The sequence below is a fragment of the Eptesicus fuscus genome, chromosome 5 (genome assembly GCF_027574615.1).
Source record: "Eptesicus fuscus isolate TK198812 chromosome 5, DD_ASM_mEF_20220401, whole genome shotgun sequence".
Classification (NCBI taxonomy): domain Eukaryota; kingdom Metazoa; phylum Chordata; class Mammalia; order Chiroptera; family Vespertilionidae; genus Eptesicus; species Eptesicus fuscus.
Window position 1 is genome coordinate 91,464,723 of NC_072477.1, and position 16,554 is coordinate 91,481,276.

At 46.7% G+C, this 16,554-nt stretch overlaps 1 protein-coding gene across 1 annotated transcript; it reads left to right on the forward strand.

Moving 5' to 3' along the window:
• Positions 1-14,123: 14,123 nt before the first annotated feature.
• On the forward strand, positions 14,124-15,296 carry SSTR1 (somatostatin receptor 1). The gene has a single exon (XM_054715616.1). The coding sequence runs from the start codon at positions 14,124-14,126 to the stop codon at positions 15,294-15,296; it is 1,173 nt and encodes a 390-aa protein (XP_054571591.1).
• The last annotated feature ends 1,258 nt before the right edge of the window (positions 15,297-16,554 follow it).

Here is a 16,554-nt window from a genome sequence, read left to right on the forward strand (position 1 = left end):
TCACAAAAATTCTTTACAGGTTTCAAGGGTTTGTGTTTGTTTTTTTTTGTTTTTTTTTTTTACATTAACATTACACATCAGTGGAAACCAAGAATTACTTATAGTGTATATAGTGGCAATGGCCTAAGATTACTCTGTGGCCTGATTCCCTCTCTAGAGACATAAGGTTTCATCCCATCCACACCCAAGCTCCTCCCCCAGACAAACTCAGTCACCTCCTTTATTCTCTGACAAGACTGAACACTATTTCATTGGTTCTCCCTAGCCACTCAGTCCTGGTTTGAATAAAGCTGGATTTATCAAGATGTAAACTTTATCATCAAGGCTTAGTTCAAAATTTAAGTTGTACCAGCTGTCAACTGAAATGTAACTACATCAAATTTAAAACATTTTGTTGAAGTTTTCAATGTTCAAGTTTCACCCTGGTGAATTTTAAGAGCATGTGTTTTCACAAAGAGCAGACTTTTCTGAGAAAATAAATAGGTGCAAAAATGATATAGGTGTGAATATCAGATCTCTCACTTTCTGTGGTTAGAGAGGAAATCATTGCAATTATTGAAACTATCTTACCATCAAAACAATTCTAATACTAAAGTAGAATCATTTCAGTTTAGTCTCATATACAAGTATGAATATCAAGTTTTACAATTTTTTCTTATGTTACTACTCTCTAATGAGTTAAGGCATTTTTATGTACTAAAAAAATGCTAATTTCCCATTTAATTGTTTAGTGAAGAGAGACATAACATTTTAATTAGGAAAGAATGTGCCCCCACCTGCATAAATCTGACATTTGCATATTCTCATCTTTATTACAGTTGCCAGTCTAATTGCCAAAGGCCCAAGTGCAAAGCCCCTAGACCACTTGAAATGTGCATGCACTTGCCCTAGGGAAGGGGAATTTATTTTTAATTGATTTTGTTTCAGCAGCACTTCCTCTCCCTTTCCTATGAAGACAATTTGGCTGTAATTTCATGGAGTCAGTACAAATTTCAAAGCCATTCTTAGTCCTTCCTTCTCTATCTAGTGACTATGCAGACCCATCACTTGCTGTACATTTGCCCGAGTTGGGGCAAAAGTGAAGATTGACAAAAACAGGAATAAAGCAGAAAAAAAAAAAAAAAACTACACAGAAATACACAAGCAAAGAAAGTGCTAAGCTGCCTACAGTGCTGACCATCGCATGTTTAGAACTGAGAAATGGTGGTCAGCAGTTAATGGAAAGTACATTTTCTTTTTTTTTAAAAAAAATATATTTTTATTGATTTTTTACAGAGAGGAAGAGAGAGGGATAGAGAGTTAGAAACATCGATCAGCTGCCTCTTGCACACCCCCTACTGGGGATGTGCCCGCAACCAAGGTACATGCCCTTGACCGGAATCGAACCTCGGACCCTTGAGTCCGCAGGCTGACGCTCTATCCCCTGAGCCAAACCGGTTTCGGCAGAAAGTACATTTTCTTTGGTACAGATGTAACTATGGCTCATTAGTGTTAAATTCCTTGTGATAATATTTTACTAAGATTTAAGTTTTTTTTTAAAACATATTATTCTAAATTTCTAATTGAGAACAAATGTGTTACTTTTAAATGATTAGGCAGCATAAATAAAGGAGAAAATTGAAATAATTGCTGGATTCATTGAGGAAAACCTGTCACAGAAAAGACAGATTTGATGTTTATGTCATTTCTTAACATCAAAAACACCCTTTAATTGAGTTCTGTGAGAGATAAGATCACAGCAATGTGGCATGATGGTTAAAAGCATAGATTCTGGGCTAAATTGTTAGTCAAATCTAAGTTCTGACTTTTTTAGCTGTGTGACTTTGAAGCATCATAGTAACCCCTCCTTTGGAAAAACTGTTGTTTGAAACTGCTGTTTTAGAATTCTCTGCTTTTTAAAAATTCTCTGCCATGTTTTGCTAGTCCCTCTGTTATTTTTAGACTGTAAAATAACTTTGTTTTTTGCTTGAATAGAAAAGATAAACTTAATTGTCTGACCTTGCAAGCTAGTCATCTAACATAAGGACTGATATGCTGATATTGATGCCAGGTGCCATTATAGACATGATATTCAAGGTTACAGGTGTCTGTAGAGATATGACAGGTGTTTGCTAGATATGACATGTACTCAAGGTTACAAGCTGTCTACAAAAATAACTTACACAAAGAACTAGAAAGATATAAAAAGGAAATACTCCTTCCTGTGTTTGTTCAGAATTTGACAGAGGTTATCTGCTCTGAACCTACACCAATAAACGACTCCTAATTAATTGGCTTGTTAAGGCTCCTTGTATCTAGCTCACTGATTTGCCATACAACAACTTGAGCCAGATATTTGACCTCTCTGTGCTTTGGTTTCTTCATCTACAAAGTAATGACAGTAACTAGAAACTTCCGTATAGTGTGGTTGGAAGGGTAAATACTCCAAAACTGTAGGTGGAAAGTCTTACTACACACAGACCCCATAACTATTTATTCACTTTCAGATATTAAGTCTCACTTTCAGACATTAAAATTCAATTCTTTCTAAATTGAAACTTTAATTTCTCATTCAGTTTAAAGCTCCTCGTCCCTGTACTGGCTTCAGCCTGACTCAATTTTGGGCTCTACAGTGGGTCAGAGGGGAGTAGTTGGATTCTTCATTATTTCTTTACATTAATTTTCCACTTCACTTTGCTCACTCCTTTCTCTGTCTGTGGCTCCAGCAGGGGAGAGGAAGAGCCTTAAGGGACAGGAAAGCTCTCCTCTGATTGGTGCAATTATAATTGTGTATTGGTGCCCTGAGAGTGGGTCTTTCCCTTGCAAAGTTATTTAACGGGTTCTTCTCCTCACACCCTCACCCCCACCCCTTACTGGAGACCTCTACCTGCTAGCCAAGTTCCCCACTCAGCTCCCCCTTCTGTGACATAAACTTCGGGCAGAGGTTGTCTCACTCTGTCAGGCAGAGTGGGTCCCGCAAGGTGTTCCCACCTGGCTGCCTGCCGTGCTGTCCATTCCAGTTCACGGGAAACACTGCCTCTGCCCCCTTTCCGCTTTTCCCATCTATAGCCTTTTCTGTTTTGGTCTATCACCCCAAGAAAACCCAGCGGGTCCCTTGCTCACCTTCAAGTAGCAATCAGGGGACATCTCACAAGCTCTCCAAGCGCTTTTATAGAAGCTCCTGTGCTTTATTGACTAGATAAGAACCCACTCTCCATATGCCTGGAGGGGAACTGCACAGCACGCTGAACACTCTAAGGGAGTAATCTCCATCAACTTTCCTTTCTACTCTTCCACGCAGACTGGAGCTGGGTGATGGGTGGATAGGGGTGGACTAGCTCCTCTCTTTGGAATGCAAACACTGATAGATCCTCCCTTCCCCCAACTGGTGGGCAGAGTGTGAAGTAACCTGCAGCCTGGAAATACCTAACCAGGCACCTTGTATGGACATATACATTGACTAACCAATCAGCTCCTGCCAAATACCCTAAGCCCTTGTCCCTAAGTACCTGAGTGACTATGTACCTTATATGGACCATACATTAACCCTTTGCACTCGCTTGCTTTTTTCTCAATTCCTTTATTCTAATGCTAACCATGTCGAGTCACACTCGACATCCGAGTGCAAAAGGTTAAGCCACCAATCAGCTCACGCCGAGTACCCTAAGCCTCCATTCCTCCCCTCAAAAGGAGTGCTCACCTCTGCACAGGTTGCTGTTCTCCCCTTGCGAGACAGCCCGGCAGGTTTTTCCCCTAATAAATCCTGTAATCCTGGTTTTCGGCTCCCAACTGGTCTTTCAAACACATTTTTCCAACTAGCAGTTTTCAGCTTGGGAGTTTGGGGGTCTCATTGGAAATTGAGACAAAAAGAAAAGTTACAGCAAGCTCAGACAATGCCTGTAACATTAAAACAATTGAGTTATTTGAGTCAATGAATACAGTGGTTACTTCAAATCCTTATGATATGAACTGACTGCATTCACTTTGGTCTGATGTTGATAGAAGTGATCAACATTTAGAGTTATTTTAGCTGAATGTGTGACATGTTCTAAAAACCTGTAAATGGAACATAGTTCCCAGTGCTGAATTATGAGACTGTATAGGCAAGGAAGAAAAGGAAAGAATAGGTAACATACACAGAGTAATTGCTCAGTAAATATTTCTTACACTGAGTAAGTGAATGCTGGATGTACTGAATTAAGTTCATGAGCAAGAGGCATAACGAATTTCTTAAGTTCTTTTGACTGATTCAAAAATAATGTTACATTGTAATTCGTACTTTACAAATTATTTTATAATAGCTAAATACTTACATAATGCTTACTACATGCCAGACAGAGTTCTAAATCCTGTGAACATATTTAATCCTTTTAACAACCCTATCAGGTAGATACACTATCATCTTCACTTTATGAACGAGGAAACTGAGGCACAGACAGCTCAAAAGCCTGCACAAGGTTGAATACATGGAAAACAAAGTTTGGCATTGGACAACTACACCGCGCTTTCACAAGCATCAGCTTGTGATTTACATGACCACAGTAATTCCCAGAGTGGGCATAGCCAGCTCAAGCACACTCAAGACCACTTGGTCACAGGGCTGTAGAGGTTGCCTGGGAAACAATAAACAACTCCAGCTCCTGTCTCAGTTCCTTTCACCACCTTCTGCTGAGTACATTTTGTTTGCTATTTAATTTGCCTCATATTATGTTAATTTCTGGAATAAATTTATTAGTGTTTTTCTGAAAGTAAAAGTAATTAAGGAGGCAATAAATCAGTGAGTGCTTCATTAAATAGAGCAGACACTTTATGGCCTGGAGTCTTTTCTTAAATTAACAAAATAAGCTTTTATTACTTTTACCATGTTTAAAAATAAAGCAATACACACTCATAGCTACAAATTTTGAAAAATCTCTAGTGTATATATAAAAGGGAGATGAAAGCATTTATAACCCAACTTCCTCATGAAAACCATTTTTAGTATCTTAGTAGCTGTCCTTTCTGGCCTATGCGTATACTGTATTTGCTCGTGTGTGCGGGGTGTTTATTTAATGTGCTCATATATATTAAAATAGACTTTTTGCACTTAATGATGTTTTGAATAATTTTATGTGTCAATAAAAATTCATCTGCTACATAATTTTTAGTACAAAATTACTATTCTATTATGTGAAATACAAGAAATGTTTTTAATCCTCCTTTTGCCCCACCCAGTTTTTCAATGCCAACAGTAACAGCCAATTGTTTATTGACAAATTTGGGGCTCAGATGTCGCCAGGCCAACCCCAGTTCCATAACACCCCACTCTCCACCCTTTCCTTCAAGGGCCTGAGCCACATTTTGTGCTGTTACTGGTTCTGTTACTCACATAATATTCTGTTTTTGACTAGAGGAAGAGCCAAGTTTTATTTTGGAGCGGGAAAGGGTAGAAAGGGTGGGCAGAAAAGGATCCAGGGGCTGGGGTGGCCTCCTCTCTTCACCTTCTCAGTGGCCTGGGTCAAACATCTGTGCTGAAGTTCTCCCACAGGCCCAACTGTATTGTTTGGCTGGCTTACATTGCGAGTTATAAATCCTGTTTAGAATCTGTTAAATAAAATATACCCTATCATTCTACCTTCATTGTGACCTGGCAAGATTGGTATTTCGACTCCAGCACTCCTCATGAGCTCTGCAGGGAGCCTGCCCCACCCGCAGCCCAGCCCACTTCAGTGTCCACCTCTGGCTCCCAGCTTATGTACATGAGTATAGACCCCCATGGCCAAGCTCATTGCTCATCTGCTTCAGCCTCCCCCAGACAGTCACCCATTGGCCTCCCCTCCAGCCTAGAGGTGTTCATAACTGCCAGGTAGTCAGCTCACACTGGCCCTGGCCGTGGGCTTGTGACCTCTAGGCAGGGAGCCACAGGGTCTGTGCTTTCTAGGAGGTGTGATTACAAAATGATTAGTTACACCTGGGTCTTTGTAACGTGTGTGTGAATTTTGCACCACCACTATTGAGAGAAACATGTGATGATTGAACGCCAGAATTCCCCCCATCCCCAGAATTGTTATAGTGAACAGTTGCATATCAGGTAGAGGACAACACTAAATGCACGGGTCCAACAAGGGCCTGAAGCTGTCCCTCCCCACCCAAGTCTCTTCCCCTTCCTCCTGCCAGCCCCTCCAACCACATTTACTCATTTTGTTCCCATTTCTGGTTTGAAGCAGATCCTTGCTTTTGTTTGCTTCTGAAGTCCTGGTGGTGGGAAAACCAGTGGACGCATTAGCACCCATTCTCATGGACAAGCTCTCCTCTGATGGATACGACAGAACATGAGTGGTTGTGTCTCACCACTCAAGAAAAACAGGTGTTTTTCCCAATTCTCTGAGAAAAAAATGAGTGCATTGTTAAAGTTGTCTCAATTTTAGGTTGAGTACCTGGCTTTTCTCTCCCTTGTCTTTTAACAGATGCCAGGGTAACATGGACATAGCCAGAGAAGAGGAAACCTTGCTCAGGAGCACTCTAATGAAGCATTAATGCATCTGGCTTGGAAATCTTGACTGAAACAGCCTGTGGGATCCATCAGGCTCAAAGAGCAGTCTAGATGAGATCTAAATTATTATTACTTTATTTAAAAATATTTTAATTGATTTTTAGAAAAAGGGGAAGGAAAAGGAGACAGAGAGAAACATTGATGTGAGAAGTAAAGACCCATCGGCTGCCTCCAGCATGCCCCCTACCGGAGATCGACACAGCAACCCGGTCACGTGCCCTAACCAGGAATCGAACCGGCAACCTTGCGGGGCACGGGACGATGACCAATCAACTGAGCTATACGGGCCAGGGCTAAATTATTATTACTTTAGAAAGTAAAAAAAAAATAAATAAAATGAACAAAGAGGGATGCGGGATATAACAAGTATGTTGGCACCTGTGTCAACAGAATCAGCCCTGCTACCTACGTGCTGCTGGAACTCGCCCTCCCAGATATGGGCTCCTTCACATTTGGGGCTGCTCAAGCACCATCTCCTTCCTGCCCCTTTCAGTCTAACCTAGGGAAAGTGCACCCAGCCTCTCCAGCTCTCTGGCCCCTCATCCCTACCTTTTTCTTATAACTTATCGGGAAAGGTTACCCATGTGTCAATGTTTACTCCCTTTCTGCCTCACGAGAATTCCACAGGGACCTAGTTAATCTTTGCCACTGCATCTCCAGTGCCCAGAACAGTGCCTGCCATCCAGTGGGCACTCAATATATGTGCGTTAAATTAACGAATAAATGACTCGGTTTTGATGAAAAACACAGCATTATTCATAAATAGTAGAATTCTGATGTTGATTTCTAGTTTCTTTTCACTAAAATATGGTGGCAAAATAGTGACCATACATAATACAACTTGGAATTAAGCTTGTTCTACTGTAGTCTGAATTTTACTTCTATGATTTTTTTTCTTTTTTTAATCACAGGGTATAGTATCAGAAGCCAGTATACAAGTAGTAACACCTCAGTTCACCCAGAAGTCAACAAAGAATAGTGCGTTCCTAATCTAGGCCACGAGGCCCTGCCTGGACTGCGCTGTCTTCTTATCGCCCTCTTCTGACAGGAAAGGAAAGGTCAGGCTGCCACAGAGGCTGCTTCCTCAAGCACTGAGTAAAGCACCATCCTGTGCTGCGTGCAGAAAAGAGAGCAGAGGCCGGGCCTGGTGCTGGTCAGCGTGAGGCAGCCCGCCCTCAGGAGGAAGGAGTGGGGGAGCCAGGCATTCCCTTCTTGGACCACTCCTAGTGGTTCTGAATCCACAGCTCACACACACCACTCCCCATTCTTCCTACCTCCAGCAGAAGACAGATGCATTAACAAAGATCCACTACTGACCAGTTCCACCGTAACTGTGGAAAAGAAGAAAAGATACGCCCTTTAAGTTGCTTCATGTCCTCTAAATAGAGCAGTGATTGAGCTGATGGAGCATGTGCCTAGGTTCCTGCCTCCTCATACTTAAAATGCAACAAAGGGGTAGTATCATGATGGCTCCATAGATTCAAATCACTCTCTAATTATATGCCTGTTTAGAAAAAGTACATATTTTTTATATTAAAAAAAAAGATGATTAGATAGATTTCACCTACAAAACTGGCTTTGTTTCCTAAATCCAGCCATTTACTCACTTTGGGCTGTTCCTTAGCTGGTGAAGCTGACTGACAGAGACAGCCCACTAAAATGGAACAGCGCTTTCTCGAAAGAATGGGTGATTTTTTTGTATGTGTTTAAATACTCTGCTGAAAATCAGACATCAATCAAAGAAAAAAGTATATAGGGTCTTGTGACTTTGAAAGCATTTTTTGTAGTTTCTGCTAAAAAGAAAAATGTTCCCCAAATTTTTTGGCAAAATTGTTTGAAACAATGCAATCAATCTTGAGATCCTTGACTAACAGAGACTACATTACAGAAAAATGTATTACTGGCAAGGACTATTTAAAATAATACAAGTAACATATGGCTGCTTTTAGTCCACTTTTATTTACCCATTAATAATAATGAATACTTTCTGTATTATTGAATTCTTATTCTTAGAATATTATTTAGGAGAGGAGAATCTACAGGGGAAAATGAGTTGTCACACTGTGTGTCTCTTTTGAAGGCACAAAAAGACCCTGTCATGGTGTTTCACAGAAGAAACAATTGGAAAATCAGTGACAGGGCGAGTTTGCTGAGATTGGTGATGAATTCAACCTCAGGCTACCAACTGCTGTGAAGTGATGGGGCATCCCTGGGAAATGAAATCCAGGATGTTCCTCAGCCCTATAGCCACTTTTGCACTCTGGTAACTTTCTTATTAGACTACTAGAGGCCCAGTGCACAAAATTCATGCATGAGTGGCGTCCCTAGGCCTGGCCGGCGATCAGGGCCTATCAGGGCCCTCTTGCCCAGTCCCAATCGGGCCGGGCTGGCAGGGGCCTGTTGGCTGCCAGCGGGGGCCTGCCAGCTGCCGGACGGGGCCTGCTAGGTGGGGTGGGGTAGGAAGAAGGATGGGGGAAGGACCACAGGAGGTTTGCCAGCCAGGGGGGAGGGACTGGGGGAGGTTGGCTGGCCATGGGAGGTTGGCTGTGGAGCATACTGACCACCAGGGAGCAGCTCCTGTGTTGAGTGTCTGCCCCCTGGTGGTCAGTGCACATCATAGAGACTGGTCGTTCTGGTCGTTCCAGTCATTCAGTCATAACAGTCACTTAGGCTTTTATATATATAGATCATCATATTAACTGCTTAGTGGCAGATGGTCCTTAAGTGACACATACCTCTGCTGTGGACCATATTGCTGAGTGGCCCTTGCCCCCTATAGCCCATCTGTCCAGACAGGTGTTTGTAAACACAACTCTGATGATACCATGCAGACTATGTTCCAGGAACTGTTCCCTTTAATCCTTAGTGGCAGTCCCGTTACCACTAGCATATATTAGAGGAGCTCATTCAAGGATCACCATAGGCTCCAGTTGGAGAAACCACATTAATAATGATTCTGACAGATGTGGAGTTTGAGCTCCTGATAATTACTATTCCACCAAACCAACTGAGTCTCAGGACTGCAATGAAAAAGAAACAATCTTCCATGTATAATGGCTTTCACACTGCATGATACTATTAAAAAGCCATCATTAGCTACTAAAGCACGCACTACCCATTTTCCAAAGTCCTTTCTCAGCCAATAAATTAAAGACCAAGAATGATCAATGAGTGAGTCATCAGCATGAAAATTGTTGGTATAGGACATGCAAATTGAAATTATTCAGAATGATTTAAATGCATAAGATTTTATTATAGATGATGATATTGCACAGATATTAAAATATTTTCTTGCATAAGGCCCAAAGTTGATTTCTTTACATCTACCTGTTATGGATTAGAAAAAAGAAGATACTGTTTATGGAATGCCTTGGAAACATAAAACAGAGGTGTTGGGCAATTTTCCAGGTGCTATGCTGGGTGCTGGGGATATAATGATAAAAAATGTAGCCCCTGTTCTCAACCAACTTACAGATTTAGAAGGGGGTGGGCAGATAGCACACACACAAAAATCACAACACAGTGTGATAACTACAGTAATCAAAGTGTACACCTGGTACATGATAGCACAGGAGAGTGTAGCTTGTAGGAAAGATTTGAGATGGGGGAAGAAAATCTGCTTAAGAATCTGCAACTTCCTAAGTTAAGACTTTTCATTCTCTCCTCTTGGAAGCCATATTCTTTCCTCTCTCATATCTCAAAATGTTCCTATCACAGAGGCATAAGAAAGATGGTAACTACAGAAGGACTGGAGGACGAGTAACTATCATGGAGAAAACAAGTTTATGCTACGCTTTTCAAGGATTTAGCTACTTTAGATACATACTTTTTTTTTTTAAGTTTTTAAACAAGACATGAAGATGTGGAGTCCTGACTTCTTATAGGCCATGTTCCTTCCACATTACAGCACTCCTATGCCTATATTAGTGTTCCTGTTTCATCAGGGAAGGTTTACATCAAACTGAGGTTTAAGGGGAAGGCAGTTTCCTAACTGGGCTCCTCCTCTTAATATAATTTAAAAACAGCTGCAACCCAATCACATGTTGTTTAGCCCAGAAATGCTGCCTTTAGCTTGATTGTTTTTGTTTGTTGATGGATCAGTCCACAGATACAATGTTAAGAAATACATGACTGAGAAGACTTGATTAACACTGCATGGCTCACATCCATCTCAATCTCTCTCTCTTTTTATTGAAGTAAAATTCACACAACACAAAATTCACAATTTTAACCATTTAAAGTGTACAATTCAGTGGCTTTTAGTACATGTATTACATTGTATAATCACCAACATTGTCTAATTGGGAATATTTTCATTACCCCCAAAAGAAATCCTATCTCCATTAGGCAGTAATTCCTCATTCCCTCTCCCCATCAGCCCTGCTGAGCTGCTTTGTCTCTAGGAACTTGCCTATTCTGGCTATTTAACATAAATGGAATCATGCAATATATATGTCCTGGCTGGCATCTTTCACTTTGCAAATGTTTTCAAAGTTCATCTATGTTGTAGCATGTATTGGTACTTCATTCCTTTTTACTGATCCATTCATTGGATGATGAATATTTGGCCTCTTTGACGATTATGAATAGTGCTGCTATGAACATTCAAGTGCAAGTTTTTGTTCAAACATTTGTTTTCAATTGCGGGTGTGTGTGTGTGGGGGGGTGACTTGTAAATACCTATAAGTGGAATTGCTGGGTCATATGGCAATTTTATGTTTAACTTTTTGAGGAATCACCAAACATTCTAAAGCTGCTGCATCATTTTTTTATTCCCACCAGCAACATAGAAGGGTTCCAATTTCTCCACATGCTTGACAACATTTGTTATTTTCTTAAATATATATATATATATATATATATATATATATATTATATTATAGCCAACCTAGTGGATGTAAAGTGATATCTCATTATCAATCTTATTTTATGGATACTAATTCATCATAGAAACCACTTCAGAAACAAACAAACAAAAAAAGCATGTTCATATCAGCTCTTAAGTTTTCTTCTTTTATATATGAGGCTACCACTAAATTGAGAGCTTTCCCTAAAATGAGCTGCAAAGTGAACATAGGAGATTCTGAACAACAGAGCTGTTTTACCTGCTCCCATCACCCACTTCCCCTAGCCACCATGATTAACAGCCAGGTGTCTAAGTGATGACTGTTGAAATATCAGCCCCCTGAGGAATAGCCAGGTGTCTTTAGTCAGCGATTGCCCAAGAGGCATCTAAAACATTATAAGGCTTGGCTAGAAAAAGTTTTATGGGGGGAAAAGCCACTTTTAAAACCTGATGAACATTCATTTTTTTCCCTCCATATGTGATGTATTTTTAAAAATAATATACAACTAACCACCAATTCCATATTCCTTTTAGATAAAGTAATTTGTTTAGATAAAGCACTGAGTTAAATAGGTTGAGCCATATGAAATATCAAATTCCTTCCTAGCACATTTCTCATTAATAATTCAGTGTCCACAGCACATATTCCTATGAGAGTCTGTCATTTATTTTATCATTAATTGTTATAACCAATAGACTACCGAAGCTATTCTTTTCCTTGCTGGAGCACTTAGTTTTGAGAACTAAAACACATATGCAAATGATTACCCCAATAAAGCAAGGGGCAATAGGAATTGTTACCCCCCCCCCCCATTTCTGCATCCATTTCTGCATTCTGGACTGTGGCACAAAGGTACACATAGCCTCCTGAGGAGTTTAGTTCTGCTTGTTTGCCCCTCCTTAGTGAAAACTGTACGGACAGGAGGGAAAGCTGAGACTCAGCTCAGTGGGTGCCCTCTGGTTGAGGGGAGGCGGAACAGGAAACTGGAGACAAAGCTAAAGCTTGAAAGAGGCCCAGTGCTAGGTTGCTGTGGGTCAGCCTTCCTGGGAACCTGCACGATTCATATAAAGACTTGAAGGGATATTGAAAAGGAACAGGGAGCTCTGGACTGAAACGATTGGAAAGCCAAAGGGAGCCTAGACTAGAGAGGGTTGGAAGTCCCAGAAGTGGCTAGAAATCATGGCAATTGAACTACCCGCCCACAGGATCAATTCAATTCCCAAAGGAAGTAGGCGAGCTTTAGGCTTGCCTGAATCGATTTTTTGTGTCTTAAAGGTTTAGGCAGATACGTTGAAGCCGGGTCTCACGTCCAGGGGCCTCAGAAAAGGCCGAAATCCTAGTATTTCGACGGAAAGACTCCAAGGCCATCGTTCCATTCCTGGGGTTGATGAGGAAGTCTGGCCACCTGCACGGCCGGCCCTTCTTGGGTTTTAGAGGCGCTAACGTCCCAGCTCACCCAGGCCTTGGCACTCTTCCCCCCGGGCCGGCCCGCCAACTCTCCGGGTACAAAGTACGGCAGGGGTGCGGGCGGAGCCTTCCCTAGCGGCCAGCCTGTCTCTCCCCAGCGAACACCTACATGGATTTCCAACACCGCGTCTGGCACATTCTGGAGGGAGCCTCGGGCAGTCGATATTCCCTTGGGAGACGCGGGGGGCTCTGGGCACTGCACGCTTTCATGGAGATTCGCGATGGTGTCCCCAGGGCCCTGAGCACCCCCGCCAGCGAAGAGCTGCCTGCGGTGACGTAACGCAGGAGCCCCAAACGCAGCCTTGTTGCCCCTGCTCCCAAGGCTCCCGGCTTAGGGTCAGTTTCCGGGACCCGAAGAGCAGACGCGTCGGTGCGGGTGTGGGGGTCCCTCCCAGAGAAAGGAGTGGAACCGCACGAAGCGCGTCACCGCGCAGCCGGGCTGCACAGGCACTTGGCGCGGGCGTCTCCGCGCGGGTCCGGAGGTGGCGCGCCCTAGGTAAGGGGGCTGGGCGGGTCCGAGGAGCTGGACGAGCGGGGCGGGAGGTGGGGCTTAGGTCCCGGGACGATTGGACCCCAGTGGAGTAAGGGGTCCCTTGGGGCGGGGCAGCAGCTGAGCGTAACTGGGATGAACTCCAGACACCTCTCTATGCCTTGGGGTCCGCTTCCGTCTCGGCCCTGGATAGGGGCCGGGTCAAGGGGCAGAATCTACACCTTTGGCTCCCACCCACCCTCCAGAAAGGCGGAGAAACTCCGCAGGTCCCGGTGAGGGATGGATAAAGGGTGCTGCAGGGCAGCCCTGGAAAAAAAACAAAAAAATAAAATTAAAAAAAACTACTCGGATTAAACCGAGCGCGGGACTGGGAAACATACCAAATGGGGAGAGGTGATAAGCCTCCTATATAGCTTTCTCTTTCTCTCCCCCTCCCCTTCCCTTTCGTAGCTGCTGACGCGCTGGCGGTGCTTATTAATCATTCACCAGCCCGGAGCGCGCCAGTTAATGGCTGTGCGGCTCGGGGCTTCAGTCTCCCGGCTTCCCCCCTCGGCGCTAGCGGGTGGCCGGGCGCCCGGAGCGGCGAGCGGCTGCGCGCCGGCAGCAGTCGGGCCATGCGTCCCGCGGGCGCGGGTCGGAGCCGCGCTCCCGGCAGCCGCGGTGCGCTGCCCTCCGGCGCCGGGCGGCAGTGAGCTGCGGGCGGACGGCCAGGGTGCTGAGTGAGGGCGCCAGCGGCGGGGGCCCAGGAGAACTCCCCAGCCCCTGCAGCCCCGCGGTCCTCCCCCCCCCCGCCCCCACCTCCGCGGAGATGTTCCCCAATGGCACCGCCTCCTCTCCCTGCTCTCCCGGCCCCAGCGCGGGCAGCTGTGGCGAAGGTGGCGGCAGCAGGGGCCCGGGGGCCGGCGCCGCGGACGGCATGGAGGAGCCCGGGCGAAACGCATCCCAGAATGGGACCCTGAGCGAGGGCCAGGGCAGCGCCATCCTCATCTCTTTCATCTACTCCGTGGTGTGCCTGGTGGGGCTGTGTGGGAACTCCATGGTCATCTACGTGATCCTGCGCTACGCCAAGATGAAGACCGCCACCAACATCTACATCCTGAACCTGGCCATCGCCGACGAGCTGCTCATGCTCAGCGTGCCCTTCCTGGTCACCTCCACGCTGCTCCGCCACTGGCCCTTCGGCGCGCTGCTCTGCCGCCTCGTGCTCAGCGTGGACGCGGTCAACATGTTCACCAGCATCTACTGCCTGACCGTGCTCAGCGTGGACCGCTACGTGGCCGTCGTGCACCCCATCAAGGCGGCGCGCTACCGCCGGCCCACCGTGGCCAAGGTGGTGAACCTGGGGGTGTGGGTGCTCTCGCTGCTGGTCATCCTGCCCATCGTGGTCTTCTCGCGCACGGCGGCCAACAGCGACGGCACGGTGGCCTGCAACATGCTCATGCCCGAGCCGGCCCAGCGCTGGCTGGTGGGCTTCGTGCTGTACACCTTCCTCATGGGCTTCCTGCTGCCCGTCGGGGCCATCTGCCTGTGCTACGTGCTCATCATCACGAAGATGCGCATGGTGGCCCTCAAGGCCGGCTGGCAGCAGCGCAAGCGCTCCGAGCGCAAGATCACCCTGATGGTGATGATGGTGGTGATGGTATTCGTCATCTGCTGGATGCCCTTCTACGTGGTGCAGCTGGTGAACGTGTTCGCCGAGCAGGACGACGCCACCGTGAGCCAGCTGTCGGTCATCCTCGGCTACGCCAACAGCTGCGCCAACCCCATCCTCTACGGCTTCCTTTCGGACAACTTCAAGCGCTCCTTCCAGCGCATCCTGTGCCTCAGCTGGATGGACAACGCCACGGAGGAGCCGGTGGACTACTACGCCACCGCCCTCAAGAGCCGCGCCTACAGCGTGGAGGACTTCCAGCCCGAGAACCTGGAGTCCGGGGGCGTCTTCCGAAACGGCACCTGCACGTCCCGGATCACGACGCTCTGAGCCGGGCCCTCCCAGGAGAGGGGGGCGGGGGAGGGCCAAGGGAGGCCGGGTGTGAGAGGTGGGAGTATCATTCCCAGGGGGTCAGGGTGCAGGGTGGCCAAGTGCGGAGGGGACGCTGGGGCGCCCCGGGCTTCGGATTCAGGGACCCGGGAAAGGAGCGCGGCCAAGGTGGCCTTGGGCGTTTGGCTTGTAACCGGGGAAGGCTTGCGAGAGCCCCGCTTCTCCACTCTCCCGCCTTCCTACACTGCGGTTGTTACTTCTGCACCCCCTGGGCTTCCCACTCTGCGACTTCGATCTTTCCTTCCGCCCAGTCCTGCCAGGTGCAGATCGCGAACCCTTTCGCGTCTCCAACTCAGGCCGCCAGCCGTGCTTTCGGTGTGCTGAAGCCCAGCCACGGGTTTCGCTCGGGGTGAGTCCCCAGCTGGCCCTCAGCCCCGCGCCGCCCCGCCCAGCCGCGCCCCTTCGCTGGCCGGATTCCGCCCGGTGCCCCTAGCGGGGTCCCTGGAACCGCCGCTCTCCCCCTGGGCACGGCCCTACGTTACGGGAGACGGACCTGAGCGTGAACTGGGCGGCCGGCCCTTCCTCCTGCTCCACGGCGAGGCTGCGGCGCCCTCCGAGCCCCTTCGCCACTCCCACCCCACCCGGAGCGGAGCCAGGTGCTGAGTAAACTCGGTCCCGCGCAGCGAACCCCAGGCAGGGCGCAGCTCCCAGCCAAACCCCTCTTTGGAGCCAAAAGGAGCGGAGAACGAGGACCGAGGCTGGGGACGGGAAGAGGGATTGTCACGGAAGCCACCGCCTCCAGCCCTGCGGACCGCCGGGCTTTAGGTTTCAAAGACCGGCACTCCTGGGCGCTGGTCTGCCTTAGGCCACCGAGGGCAGGGCGGCCTTCCCCCCGGGGGCCGGTTGGGAGCGTGGCTGCAGCTACACTAGGTTGTATCCCTCACCCAAACACCGGAGGTGCAGCTCTAAGAGTAGCGACAGACTCAGTGTCCTGCTCCCCGGACCCCTGTGCCGCCCACAGAGCCCTGGCCTATCCCCACTGTGCCGCCGCCACCTGCAGGCTAGAGAGCGTTGCCCCTTTCAAGCGGTGCCTAATAAGTTATGTTCTAGTTTAACATATTTATTTATTTATTCCTGGTGTTTGAAAATGTCTCTGCTTTCCTTTTCCCTGTTTGCCAAGCCCAGGGCTTTTTTTTTTCTTCCCCCAGGACACTGAGGGTGAGGGTGAAGTGTGTGTGTGTCTAAGGCCCCCTCTCCT